The sequence below is a fragment of the Plecotus auritus genome (assembly GCF_963455305.1).
Source record: "Plecotus auritus genome assembly, chromosome: 8".
Lineage (NCBI taxonomy): Eukaryota > Metazoa > Chordata > Mammalia > Chiroptera > Vespertilionidae > Plecotus > Plecotus auritus.
Window position 1 is genome coordinate 136,956,255 of NC_137782.1, and position 15,038 is coordinate 136,971,292.

A 15,038-nucleotide genomic window follows, 5' to 3' on the forward strand; every position below is an offset into this window, starting at 1 on the left:
TTCTTACAATTATCAAGTTTATGTAGAACTCTACTGACAATGGAGTAACTATATAAACAATATTAAACTTGAAAAACAACATGTTAAGGAAAATTGTAATGTGTCCTCTGTATCAATCCTGGCAGTAGTTCTAGATTCCTCGAATCATCAGAGGTGGTACCAGGGGTGAGAAGTGGACCCAGTGTCACAACATGACTGGCCGGCCCTTTCAAAGAACTACTTGCAGAGCCACCAGCAATAAAGAAACTAAAGGGTGCTTAGTTTATATTTACATAACAGTTTGGAGTTTTTATGAAGAATAGTTTACAGATAAATTTTTCATATCTTAAGTGAAACTGTTTTGATGAGGCAATATTAACAGTAAAGTTCTCTATATATGTGTGGTTGTATATATGTAGATATATCTCATACATATATATATTTTTGGTTTTTTTTAATCTTCATTAAGTACCTGAAATCTAGGTATGGGATTAAAAAAATACTTGATTAGAAAAAGCTATTGTATCTTTGGTTCTGAGTTTTAATACTTATGCCCATAGTCCTTCTTACGCTAGTTTGGAATGATGGTTATAAAAGTACCCAAGTACTAAGTAATGTGAATGACTATTGTTTATAATAGTTGATGACAATAGATGAGTTTAATAGGAATAGATTATACTCAGTATAAATGAAGTTCTCACTTTTCTACTTTCATCAAGATTCAAATAGTCATCTTTAGTGAACTAATGCTAATTTAATAGTGATTCTATTTTAAAGGTTGTCGTATTTCAATAAAATAGTGCCAGCCCAATTATTTATTAGTGTTTGCTTTCCATTTGAATGCTGTATTCCACAAAATTCCTATATACAACTATTATAATTGTATTTTAATTATGCTGTATATCAATGGGAGACACTGTTAATACTAAATACTGTAGTAAGCTATTTCCTTTTAAAAATGTATATCTTACAAATATCTGGTACAGACTAGGAAGTATTCCTTAAAATAAAGGTAAATTTAGGACTAGTAAATGAAACCTGTTTGTAAAGCTGTAAGATCTATAATTTTCATAACAACACACCTTTAATGAAACATTCTTGCCAAATGTTACATCTCCTGAAACTGTGAGGTGATCCAATTCAAGCATATCTGGTATACTTTCGAATCTCCTTAGATAATCCTGAACCTGAAAGAAAAATAGGAATATATAAATTGTTTCAAAAATGGATTAAGGGTTAAAATAACAAAATAGTTTAACAAAACATTCTGTTTATGGCCAAGTTTAGGCCTTCTATTGGAAGAACCTATTTGTTAAGCACTTGCTATGCTAGATCCTGTGCAGGAGAGACCAGGGGATAGAACATTGTCCCTACCATCAAACAGTTTACAATACAGCTGAGCAGATCAGACATCCCATATAATAAAAGCCTAGTACGCACATTGTTCCCTCGGGCGGTCGTTCTACTAGGAGTTCAACCGCTCACTATGATGTGCACTGACCACCAGGGGGCAGTGCAGAACATGGCGGGTGACGAAAGCAGGACTGCAGCAGGATGGTGGAGCAGGTGAGCAGGCAGAGCCAGGCCAAGGTGGGTGCGAGCGGGAGCCCAATCACCCCGCAGACGGTGACCAGCAGAGGCAGCGGGGGGCAGTGCCACTGCCTGGCTCCCAGGTGCTGAGGGAGCCGGGCAGGGCCTGGCCCTGACTGATCACCCTGCAGGCAGGATGGTGGAGCAGGTGAGGGGGCAGTGCCAGGCCGAGGCGGGGTGCCAGGCGGGGCTGTGGGGCTGTGAGCACAAGTTGGGGCTTCAAGGCTGAGGGTGCAAGCTGAGGCCCAGTCTCTACAGGCCACCCTGAGGGACCCCACGCGTGCACAAATTTGTGCAACAGGCCTCTAGTTAGAAAAATAAAAAGATAACCAACTAACATGCTACTAGCCAGATAAGTAGTTCAGATAATCTGAAGTTGGAAAAAGAGAGATCATGGTCTGAAGCAAACTAGACTGGAGCTGGGCTTGAGGGGATGGGTAGGATTCAGAAGAAATGGAAGAGCAACTACACAAATTATCCTTATAAATCATCACTGTCTTTGCTTCCTATTTTCTTATAGGCACTAGAAATTGTCCTATAGGGCCTTATTTCCTATTTTGCTGAGAAAAACAGAAGCAATCAGGAAATTTACACTTCTACCACCACTGCTACCACTGCCACCATCACCCCTTTTTTTGCCCCCTCACCCATTACTCTGTCCCTCCTAATATTGAGGTTGGACTGTTTCTACTCCAACTTAAGAGCAGCCCTTCTTATGGCCTGTTCAAGAATACTGTCCAGCAATTCTTTCTCCTTCTTCAGTGGTTTTTCCCTCTTGATTGCTTTAATTCACATCAATGTATAGATACGTTATAAAGTCTCCCATCTTTATAAATCAAAACAACCTCTCATATCCCTATCTATGGCGCCATTTTTTTTTCTTCAAGGCAAAATTCTTGGATTCATAGCTCCAATTTCTCTTCTTCTAGTTTCTTTTAAATCCATTCCAGTCAGCCTCCAAAACCTCTACACTGATGAATCTAATGGTAAATTCTCATTCATCTTGATTCAGAAGTAGCACTTGACAAAGATGATCACTCTTTTCTTCATTGGGCTTTCAGGATATATACATTCATTGTTTTCCACCCAATTCCTAACCTGTATCTCTTCAGTTACCTTTGTTGCTTCTTCCATCCCCATCATCTAAGCCTTGGAGTACCTCAGAGCTCAGTTCTTGGACCACCCCCACTCCCCCAATTCACTCTCTAGGTGATCCTTATCTTATGGCTTTAAGTACCTAAACTGACACCTCTCAAATTTACCTGTCTCTTCTAGATCTCTCTTCTGAGCTCTAGACTTACACATTCAATTTCTCCATTTGAAGATCTAATAAGTATGGTGTCTCCAAAATTTACTGCTCATCCCTCTCCGCCTAAATCTACTCTACCCAAGCCTTCCCCATCTCAGTAAATGGCAATTCCATGTTTCCAGTTGCACAGGCTAAAAATCTTGGAGTCATCCTTCCTCTATTCTTTTGTACCCTTTCATCTATTCCAACAGCAAATCTTAGAGGTACAACTTTTAAAATATCTCAAAATGTCAACGTTTTTCATTATTTCCACTGCTACCACCTTAGTCCGAGCCACTGTTTCCTTTTGCCAGGATTCCTGCAACAACCTGTTCCCCAGTCTTCCTGATTCTACCACTGTTCCCTGATTCACTCCTCAGCTCACAACTCACCAATGGCTTCTCCTCCACAAGAGAAAAAAGAAAGCCACACTCCCAATACTTAATTACAAGGTTCTACATAATCCACTCACCCCCTTACTTGCTTACTCTGCTCCAGCCATATTATACTCTCAAATGTTCTTAAAACATGTTCTTCCTCAGAGCAACTAGCTATTGCCCACTCAGCCCCTATTGGCAAATCGAGGCAGCAAACATTCTTATCTCCTGCAGGCTACAGAAGAGGCTAGGGAGAGTGGGAGGGAACTGAAGGGAGCATGAGGCTATGTGAAATATGGATGGCAATCCCATCTCAGGATGTGAGAAGATGGTGGGTCCTTGTATCACCAGGATTTTCCCAGCCCAACCAGGCTCATAAAATAGGTACCTAATAATTGGGAGACTTCCAAGATGCCAGACGCTATCCTGGAAATTCCAGCCCAGCCTCAGGACCTAGAATCCGCCCCCCGCCCCCCATCAATATAGGAGGCAGTACACACATCCACACCAGGTGGCACTAAACCACAACCAAGACTAGCATAGACTTGGATGGCACAGCAGGACTCCACAGCCCAGCCACACAGGCTCACCCTGCCACTGCATTAACCTCTCAACGTTTTATGTGATTTTTTTGGATTCCACTTATCATGATAGGGTAGGGTTAACTGTACTTACTGTTCCTCCTGCCTGGAATACTATTCAACCCAGACACCTGCATGACACTCAATTTCTCGTAAGGCTGTCTGACCACCCATGTAAAACGACACCAACACTACCCCACCCACACATTCCTATTTATTTTTCTCCATAGCATTTTCTACCACTTGGCATAATGTACATTCAGTTTATTTGCTTATCATCATCCTTATCTTACTAGACCAGAGGGGGAGAATGTCTGGCCCACGGGTCGTATAAAGCTCACAAAATCATTTGGTCTGGCCCTGCCAAAGCAACTGCAGGCTAGACTCTAAATTCAATAAATCTAGGAGCTTTTTTCATAGCAACATAAATTTACATTAAGTGAATTATATTAATCGAATGAAGTTACAAATATCCAAACAGCCCTTGGCAAAAAAAAAAAAAAAAAAAAAAATTCCCCACCCCTGCACTAGACCATCCATGAAGGCAAGGATTTTAGTCTTTATTTATTTAAAATATATTTTTATTGATTTCAGAGAGGAAGGGAGAGGGAGAGAGAGATAGAAGCATCAATGATGAGAGGGAATCATTGATCAGCTGCCTCCTGTATGCCCCACATTGGGGATCAAGCCCACGACCCCGGCATGTGCCCTGACCTGGAATCGAACCATGACTTCCTGGTTCAGAGGTCAATGCTCAACCACTGAGCCACACAGGCCAAGCCACACTATGTCTTTTTTTTTTATTTCAAGAAAAACGATTTTAAATATGTTACATGCAATAAACCTTAATATTTCAAGAGAAATTATCTTAACTATAATGATGTTACATGCAAATAAACAATATCTCAAGAAAACGATTTTAAATGTTACATGCAATAAACACCAATTACTCAAGAAAAATGATCTTATATATATTACATGCAACATTAATATTTCAAGAATAAAAGGGTTTTAAGTATAATATTACCAAAATTGTATTAACAGTATATTACAAAAGTAGGAAATATTAGAAATCTGCAAATAACAATACTTTTATTATATTCTAGAATATTTTTTCTCCTCTGGCTCTATTTTTGTTCATCAGTTTATATTGTTCATTATATTCCACAAATGAGTGATATCATATATTTACCTTTCTCCAACTGGCTTATTTCACTTAACATGATGCTTTCAAAGTCTATTTTGTTGGATATAAGTATTGCTACACCAGCTTTTTGTTCTTTTCCATTTGCTTGGAAAATTTTTTTCCATACCTTCACTTTCATCTTTTGTTTTGAAGTGGGTCTCTTGTAGACAGCATATAGTTGGGCCATGTTTTTGTATCCATTCAACTACCCTACACCTTTTGATTGGAGCATTTAATCCACTTACATTTAGGGTTATTATTGAGAGGTACTTATTTATAGCCATTTTAATTCTGTATGGCTACTTTTCTCTGTTTCTTCTTCTCAGCATTTCTTGTAATGCTGGCTTACTGGTGATGAACTCCTTTAGCCTTTAGCCTTTTTTTGGTCTGGGAAGCTCTTTAACTGACCGTGTATTTTGAATGATAGCCTGGCTGGATATAGTAATCTTGGTCTCAGATCCTTGCTTTCCATTACCTTGAGTACTTCATGCCATTCCCTTCTGGCCTGTAGAGTTTCTGATGAGAAATCAAGTGTCAGCCTTATGGGAACTCCTTTGTAGGTAACAGTTTTCTTTTCTCTTGTTGCCTGTAAGATTCTGTCTGTCTTTAATTTCTTTCATTTGGGGGTTGTTTCTGTTTCCTCATTTTGGTTGTCTGTTTGGGTTTGTGACTATGTATTAGGTAGATTCTCTACACCTCTCAATCTCTAATGCAAGACAGTGTTAAAGGCTGTTTCTGACTAATTGGATCAGGCAAAGACTCAAAACCTCCAGAGACCGCCTCTCTATAGACTAATAGAATTCCCACTTGAATTGCCCCCAGGCAATCATTCTCAGGTGTGGTGAGAGTTTTTTCAACAGGGTGGGGCGTTTGCTTCTGCCTGGAGGCTAATTGTTACTTTTAATCTCTTAAGTGGCCTCAGGGCAAGGTGTTTTCTAATAGGGTGTGTTGACTGTCTTCCCCCCAGGCAAGGCAGCTGTCTGTGTGGGAAAGATGTCCTCCGCTGTGTGAGGGTATGATGCAACCCAGGAAACTTGGGGTGTCTGCCTTCTGAGCTCTATCCCCCAAGTCCCCACTCCTGGGTTCTGCTATCAGAGCTTCAGTTCACTTCACCCTTCCTCTGCCAGAGTACAAGGTAGGTGGCTCCAAAGGAAATTTTTGTTCATTGGCCCTTTAAGAGGGTGCCTGACCTTTCAGCTGACACTCCCTGGCAGAGAGCACTCCACTGCTTTTTGCAGCTAGGTGTTATGAGGGTACCATCCTCAGTTTGGTGCTTTATGCAGGGGAGCCCAGCTTCAGGATTAGATCCCAGAGTTCTCAGTGGCACCCCCTACAGCTGAGATCTCTCTCCAGGACTTCAGTTGCCCTCTGTGGGTGCCCGGCCAACCCTTTCGCACCTCCACCCCTCCTACCAGTTTCTATGCTGTCTCTAGCTTCGGTCCTTGGGTATCAGTGTTCTCTCCTGTGAGTTTCCCCTTGATTATTCAGGAAGCCTTTCCATATTTCAGTTGTTCCTGGGAGCATGTCTGTGCAGCTTCCTCCTACTCTGCCACACTCTGCCTTTTTAACAAACGCCTTAGGTGATTCTGATGGAAGTGGTCTCAGGAACAACGCACATCATCTCAGCAAGTGGTTGTTGTTCCCACAGTCCTCTGTGCTGGGTATGGGCCTGTGACTGGCACTCTGAAATGTTTGCTAAACAGCTGCACCATCAATGTGCCTGGACACTCCCTGCCTTGAGCCAGCTCCATGGCTGCAAGCCCCTTTTATTTATTTACTGTTAAATACCTAGGGCCTAGAACACTGCCAAGTACATGTAAGGGGCTGTATTTGTTAAGCCAGAATTAACCTTCTCCTTCTGATGAAAGCAGTAACAGTCTTAGAAAAGACATAAAGTGTTCCAAAATTTAAACATTCCTTTCTCCTCTATAGAAATCAAGTTCAAAAGTGAGTTACAGCTTTATTTTCTAAGGTCGATTCCCTTTAAATGGCACAAAAGATGTAGAAATATGATTGGTCAGCAGCAGAGACTGTGATTAGATTCCAATTCACATGTATATCATATCTTTATAATTACGTACCTTTGTAAAAGAACTGCCGAGTTTAACCAAGGGCACTGTAGGGAATTCCCGCTTTTCACTCATTGTCAAAGATCCTGCATTAAGGCTATAGAGGTTTGACATCACAAGCAAGAGATCTGATGTGGTTTTCACAGGTAGAAAACGGCTTCTAGGAACATTGATACCTAGAGAGTTCTCAAAACTTTTAATGGCAGCCCCTACTGCAGTTTCTAACTGAATGACATTCAGGCCTCCATCCAAAGTCTGTAAGAAAGGGAGAGGGGAGGGAGAGAAATACAAGTTTTAACAATGTAGTTCCATGTTAGTTAATATTTGGGGAGTGGTTTCAGAGATCCATTGAAGGAAACAGAATTTTGAGACATGACATTTATCAAGCACCTACCATAAATAAGTCAGGTACTTATACATATGTGATCTCTTCTCAGTGGCACAGATCTTCCACTCAATATTTCCATTTTGTGCCCTAACCGGTTTGGCTCAGTGGATAGAGCATCAGCCTGCGGACTGAAGGGTCCCAGGTTCGATTCCAGTCAAGGGCATGTACCTTGGTTGCGGGCACATCCCCAGTAGGGGGCGTGCAGGAGGCAGCTGATGTTTCTCTCTCATCGATGTTTCTAACTCTCTATCCCTCTCCCTTCTTCTCTGTAAAAAATCAATAAAATATATTTTAAAAAATAAAATATTTCCATTTTGTGATAAAGAACTGAAGGTTTAGAAAAGTTATGCAAGGTGCCTGTGGCCAAAAGGCTTGTATGAGAACGACAAGAAAGCTGAGGTAGGTCCTCTGCTTTTGGGCCCTGTGTGCCTGCCACTACCATAGCTCAGGGCCAAGTAAGGGCACCACGGCTCAGCACACTAAAGAGCTGGGTGCAGACTGGAAGACAGGGGCAGGAACTGGAGAGATTAGCTAGGCAGAGAGGAGTGACAAATGCACTGGACAGGCCAGAGGGTGTATGTGGGGGGGTCTGTGTGTAGCCTAAAGTGATCTCAGGACCAGTGAGCTGGCCCTTGGCTTACCTTTGGATTAACAATGATTTCCATGTCAATAGCATTCTTCTCTTGCAGTCTTTTAACTGCTGCAAGAGAGATCCAGAGGTTGTTTGTGTTAAATATTTTGAATTTTGATACAGACTTGAACTCATCAACATGTGCTTTTGGCACTTGAGCGATTTCCACCAATCTCAATTTGCCTTCATACTGAGTGAGTGTCCCACCCTAGAAAAGGCAGAAAAGAGTGAGTGAGTGCCCCACATCCCTCCCAACTACATCCACACCACACTGTTTATAGCCCATGAATGTTACAGAAAAGATATTGATAGTAAAATCCCCCAGAAATAAAAAGCATTGTAGTGATTCTACCTGTGATACAAAGCAATATACTTATGAAGACAGAACCAAAGAAAACAATGTAGGCTGCCTGTCATTTTATACAGTACATCCGCCCTCTTGTCCGTGACTAAGGCCCTGGGAGTACCTCACATCAGAGTTCTCCTCACTTTCTGAAGGCTGGCTACAGGAACAGCATTCCTCTTATTCCCAAACCACCGTCTATCACCAGATAACCAGTCCTACCACAACCCTGCTCTGACTGGCTCTAGGATAAGGGGAGAAAAGGGAAGGCAGGCACAAGTGGATGAGAAGTGACCCCCTGCTTGGCCTCAACCTAGAGATGTTTTTACAGTCAGAGGCCACAGCAGTGTGGGGAGAGGGGAGTATTCACTCCTGTGGGATGTGGACATTTTAAGAGGCACAGAACCCAGCCCAGGGACTGAACATTTTAGTATTCACTGCCCACCTATTTACTCCCTGTGGGTTAATTATTAAAACCTTGTATACCATTTCATGAAAGGCCAAGTGTCATCACCACTAAACATGCAAAGTTTAAAAATCAAAATTTTAAATGGTGCTGGAAGGAGTGGTGGTGAACACACAGTACAATATATAGATGATGTATTATAGAACTGTACACCTGAAACCTATATAATTTTATTAACCAATGTCACCCCAATAAATTCAATAAAAATTTTAAAATCAAAGTTAAAGACATGTAAGCATCAAACTAGAAGAATAACAAAGGTTTGAACAAACCTACTGAAAGTGCTTTCACGTTTCAGATTTGCTACAAATATATGTGGAAATGTTTTTAGTTAAAATTGCCCATGTAGGTTATTCCCCCCAAAAGATGGTTTTAATAGTATTAAATCTGGATTTATACACACAATGTTACATCAATCAGAATTTAGGGTGCTCTACAGAACATTGTTTCATTCTCTTACAATGACATCAAGTGGGTAAATGTGTTCTGCTTCACAGAGACTTTCCAATAAAATAAAAAAAGTTTGAGCTACATAACCTACGAAATGTGAAGATGTGAATCCCCAAAATGCTTCCTCTCAATATTACCTTTACATCTGCACGTGTTTTATTTGTGACTTCCATGACAAATTCACAGGGTTTTCCATTGGGTGGGTTCATTAGATGATTAAGAATATAAAGATCCACTGTGGCACCCAGATTATCTATGTTAGACACAAAAATATACTCTTTGCCTTCTCCAATGAAGATATCGAGCAAACCAGAGTTGTAGAAACTGGCGTAAATATCACCATGACCTGGAGGGTACCAAGCTTCTGTATTTTCCCCTGAGTACGATACATCCTTTGCTACAGGCAGTAAAGATTCTTTATTAATCCTAGGGTACCTTAAAAAACAAAAATTCTTTTTCAATATCAACTCTGTGGAGCATTCCAGACCTTCAAGAAAAACAATGCATTTAAATTAAACTTCCCTCCTTTTCAGACAATCATTAGTAATTTAATCAGATGTGAATCCATTTAAGAAAATCTCATTATCTGTGTCCAAAAATCAGTTTCCTTGATAGTAATATTTGCTGCAAAACAAAAAATTTTCCATGGTCATACAGATGGAAGGGCACCTCATATTTTTAAGATATTGATATGATTTATGACTCTCCAAGAGGGGAGATATGTTAAGTAAGTTTTCTCAAACTTATTTGGTCATGGGATAGTTCCTTTACCTGAAAACCTATTTTGGAAAAGCTGTCCATTCTTATAAACAGATATATTCAGAGGTGACTCTTTCTTTCACAGAAAATCAATAGCAGGTTAGTGCTCAGGGAAGTCTGCTCCCTACTCCTAGTGAGAATGCGTGTAGAGGCTGGCAGTTGGGAGAAGAAGAGCTAGCCCTCAAACAGACTAAAGACCAACTAGAATATGGAGACAGAACACCTGTGCTCTTTCTGAGTCCTTGGAAAAATAATTTAAAAAAACACCAAAAAAGTAAAGGTACAGAGAAATATACCTTTGTACAAATTCACATAGACCCGTGTCTGTCATTAATTGGAAGCCAAAATTGCCTGGGCTTTATCACAATTCATCTGAATTCCTTTTTCACTTACTCTCCTTTCCCCAAAGTAGATGACTTTCTCTAGAATCTATTAAATTTCCCCCAAGCCTGTATTAGGATGTTAAAAAAATTCCTTCCCATAGGAAAGAAGTTACCAATATTGTGGAATATAGAAAAATTTTCATTGCCACACCTGGAGCCCAATATGCCCCCAGAAAACAAAGACCTAAGCTATCCTAAGTACTCTGGACATGAACAGGATCTCAAACAGATTGTCTTTTAAGAATTGGAAGTTACAGACCTATACAGTGATTGTAGCAATACCACAAATGTTCAGCCTCTAAAGGCATCAATCACTTGCAAACATGAATCTTTGGCAAATGTACATCTTGAGGCTGCTTTGTTTAAACCAGACAAAGAAGTCCTTTCCCAGGAGTAACACCCCGCAGAGTTAACGTTTTTACTCCTTGTACCTGCTTTGATTAAAAGTGTAGATTTTCACACGACAGTGACTGTACTTCTGTAGTATTTTTTTTGTATCTTCATCTGTGTTAAAAGAGTTCATTAGAACAAGAGGAACATCTGTATTGTAGGTTTTGTTCAAATGCTAGGGAGGAAAATGACAATCAGATTATCCAGACTTTTCTTTTGCGTAAAGGTATAAAATTAATTCCTATTAGTCACAAAACGTTCAAAACATTGTCGCCGAGTATATTATTTTTGAAAAAAATAACTTCTTAGTATAAGCCATTTTGATAAGCAATTCACCATTACCTGCTCATTAAATTGCAACTCTTTGAGACAAGCTACTGTCTACATTTTGCAGATGGTAAACTGAAGCCCAGCGATGTGGCAGGTCAGCAGTAGAACAGGGACACCTTCTTCCCCACCAGTCTGCCTTGAGCTGTGTGCCCAGCCAGAGGGCCCTATGACCTCAGCAAGTACTGACTAAGCATTTAGTGTGTGTCCAGAGCACTGTGGGGGTGAAAGTACAATGGTACAAAGACATGGCTCCCTGTTCGCAGGATTATGTCAGGAGTTGTGAATCATACCCCAACTGAAATCTTTTTAATCTCTGGAAAGAGCTAAGAGGCAACACAGAGTGTAAAGACAACAAGGTCTTATAATTCAGACTGTCCATTCTGCACCTACTAACTAGCTGGGGAACCCTGGGCAAGTAAATCAACTTCTCTGTGCCTTGGTTTCCTCATCTATAAAATGGGGATGATGACACAGTACTTACCTTACAGAGTTGTTGAGAGGAACAAATAAGTCAATTCATGCAAAGAGCTCAGAATAATACTTGGTGTACAGTACATGCTGGATAAATGTTAGCCACTGCTACTGCTAGTATTACTGTGGTTGTCAGCACCATATTAGAAAATAGGGATAAAGAGATGAAAAAAGGCCATTGCCCCTGAAAAGCTTATGGTCTGTGATTAATGACTTTATAGTAAGAGAGAAACCAAGAATAGTTCTTAGCCCATGGCATCTAACCAGATATGTGAAATTTTCCCAAGCCTCCCCAAAGGGGGTTAATAAGCTCTATCATCCCAGCTGTGACGAAGGCTGCTTTCTGCAGAGGAGAGGACATCAAAGGGAATCCGAATAGTAGATCCAGAGATTTCAGCAATCACAAATGCTATTTAAAGATCAAAAGTTTTTACATCACCCTAGGGATGTGCCCTAAGGAACACCAAACCTTTTTATATACAAAAACAGAGACTAAAGATAGCAAGCTCCCTGACTAGCTCAAATCCACATGTTATTTTATAAAGTAATGCTTATAATACTTAAGAACTAAAAACAACTTTAGTAGCTCGTGAGAAAGGTCAAATGTTACTCACTTCAATTTGCTGAACCGTCAGATCCAAAAAGGTATTCTCATTCCTCACACCAATCAGACTTTTTGGACCTTTGCAGCCCATGCTGGTTCCCAAACCACCATTGAGTTTTACCACCACCAGCTTGTTCAGCACAGAAGATACATTATCAGGTAAGCCCCTGGCCTTTATCTTTTCATAGGGTTGAATCTAAAATAAAATAAAATAAAGAATTATAGAAGTAATTCAATCAGCTTTCTGAAAGTTTAAACCAGACCAATCCCAGGGTTACTTCCAGGCTTCCTTCAAGAGTTTTGCTTTCTTTGCGGAAAGTTTCAGTTGTATTTCCCATACAGGCCCTTCTGATTCAAAAGCAAGTACTGGCAACTTTCCCTGGCACACACAAGTAGTTCAGTGGTTCATTTACAACGGAGTACCAGAAGGGGGAAAGTTACAGTCCACAAATATCTGGCTGGCTGGTGAAAACATGCAGTCCTTTCAGACTACCTTCAGAAACTCAGAATTCCCAATCTGCATCAACATAACAAATGGGATACACAAAACTCATCAAGCCTATAAATATTTCTGGCGCACAACAGATCTACTTCAATTCCAGAGAAGTTTATATATGATCACACATTATTCCTTCTTCCAAAGGAGACAAACACCTAAACCAAAATATTCCTTGCCATTCTCCTCCATTCAGTCCTAAGTTTGTCCTTCAGCAGATCAATGGATAAAACAAATGTGATATATACATAAAATGGACTATTATTCAGCATTAAAAAGGAAGGAAATTCTGGCACATGCTGTAACATGGACAAACCTTATTAAGTGAAATAAGTGGTCATAAAAAGACAAATGCTTGTTCAACTCTATTTATATGAGGCACGTAGAGTAGTCAGATTCATACAGACAGAAAGTAGAAGGGTGGTTACCAAGGATTGCTAGTAGGGAGAAATGGGAAGTTTTTGTTTAACGGGTATAGGTTTTTAATTTTGCAAGATCAAAGAGTTCTAGAGATTGGTTGTGCAACAATGTGAATGTATTTCACATTTGCTTAAGAATGTATGCTTAAAACACTTTAAAGGTGATTTTAAAAGATTGTTTCTATACATAAAGATTAGATAATAAAATTAAAATGTGTCTTTTATAATACCATCAAAAATAGCAAATAGCAAATATTTAGGAATATATCTAACAAAAGATATGCAAGAGTTCTATATGGAACACTGTAAAACACTTTTGAGAAAACTTAAAAGACAAAATCAGATGTATTTATCATGTTTATAAATTAAAAGACTTACCAATATAAAGGGGTCAGTTATCCTCAAACTGATCAATGCAATTCGAATCAGAATCTCAAGAATTTCTTTGTGTGAAAACTGATAAGCCAATTTAAAGAGTGTATGATTATGCAAAGGGCCAGGAATAGTAAACATAACCAGATTTACAACATTCTTTTTTTAAAATTGTAAACATACTTAGCATAAAAGTTGCCATCTTAACCATTTTAAGTATAGTTCTATAGTATTAAGTATATTCACTTTATTGTGCAATGTCCAGAACTCTTTTTCCCATCTTGCAAAATTGAAACTATATTCATTAAGAAACAAGGCACATTCCCTCCCTCCTCCACCTATCTCCTGACAATCACACTTGTACTTTCTCCCTCTGTGAGTTTGACTACTCTGCATACCTCATACAAGTGGAATCACACAGCATTTGTCTTTTTGTGACTTATTTCACTTAGCCTAATGTCCTCAAGATTCATTTTGCATTCTTTTTTTAAAGTGGCTTATATATTTGAGGATGTCCCCAAATAATGCAGGTTTTTCCAGAAAAAGGTCCATGTTTAATAACTTTTACTTGTGTATATGAAGGACTGGTATGAAGGCCTGGATGGAATATAGATATAGGTTGACGTTCTATGGCAAATTGAGCCTTACAAAACTTTTTTATTCCATTTGCAGATATTAAATAGAATACAAGTTCTGAAGTCTTAGCTTAGTAATCAGAAAACTGATTCCCTTTATTTGAATTTAATAAACATAACAACACACCCTTCATTTAAATTAAAAGATTAAAAGATTAAAAGAATGAAAAGAATACTACAAGCATAAACACAGTTCTAAAAGTATAAATCTAAGAAAATGCTGCTCTTCAGAAACATGTGAAAACAATGCAGAATGGCAGGATTTGGGTTTCAGACACTGTTCAACACATGGGTTCTGATTTACTAGTTTCTTTGAAGGATGGGCAACTTGTTACTTCAAGATGAAAACTTTACAAAAATGTAAACAATGTAAAAAGAGATTTCTTCATAATTAAGTATATAGTCAAAAGAACAACAGAATGGCACTTTTTTCACTGTCACTCTAGGCATAGTGCTGTCCAACAGAACTTTCTGCAATTATGGAAACGCCTTACAATTTGTGGTGGCCACCTGTGGCTATTGAGCACTTGCAATGTGACTATTGGAACTGAAGTCTTAAATTTATTTAAAATTAATGTAAATCAACATGTAGCTAGTGGTATCTGTGGTTCTAAATGGTTAACCAAAAAATAAAAATAAAATAAAAATCAACCAATGTATCAGAATTATGTTTCAATTTATTTTAAAATATTTTAAAATTTTATTTGATTTTTGAGAGAGAGAGAGAGAGAAATCAATTTGTTATTCCACTTATTTATACATTCATTGATTGCTTCTTGTATGTGCCCTGACCTGGGATGAAACCTGCAACCTTGGCACATTGGTTGATGC

General features: G+C 39.2%; 1 protein-coding gene across 2 annotated transcripts in view; it reads right to left on the reverse strand.

Moving 5' to 3' along the window:
* UGP2 (UDP-glucose pyrophosphorylase 2) overlaps positions 1-15,038 on the reverse strand; it is a 54,828-nt gene that overhangs the window by 521 nt on the left and 39,269 nt on the right. For both annotated transcript variants that reach the window (XM_080686001.1, XM_080686000.1), the window contains exons 4-9: positions 12,296-12,481; positions 10,922-11,055; positions 9,486-9,783; positions 8,100-8,297; positions 7,083-7,325; positions 1,062-1,166 (exon numbers count right to left, since the gene is read on the reverse strand). In XM_080686001.1, coding sequence (XP_080542127.1) covers positions 1,062-1,166; positions 7,083-7,325; positions 8,100-8,297; positions 9,486-9,783; positions 10,922-11,055; positions 12,296-12,481 — 1,164 coding nt within the window. The remainder of the gene's footprint in view (positions 1-1,061; positions 1,167-7,082; positions 7,326-8,099; positions 8,298-9,485; positions 9,784-10,921; positions 11,056-12,295; positions 12,482-15,038) is intronic.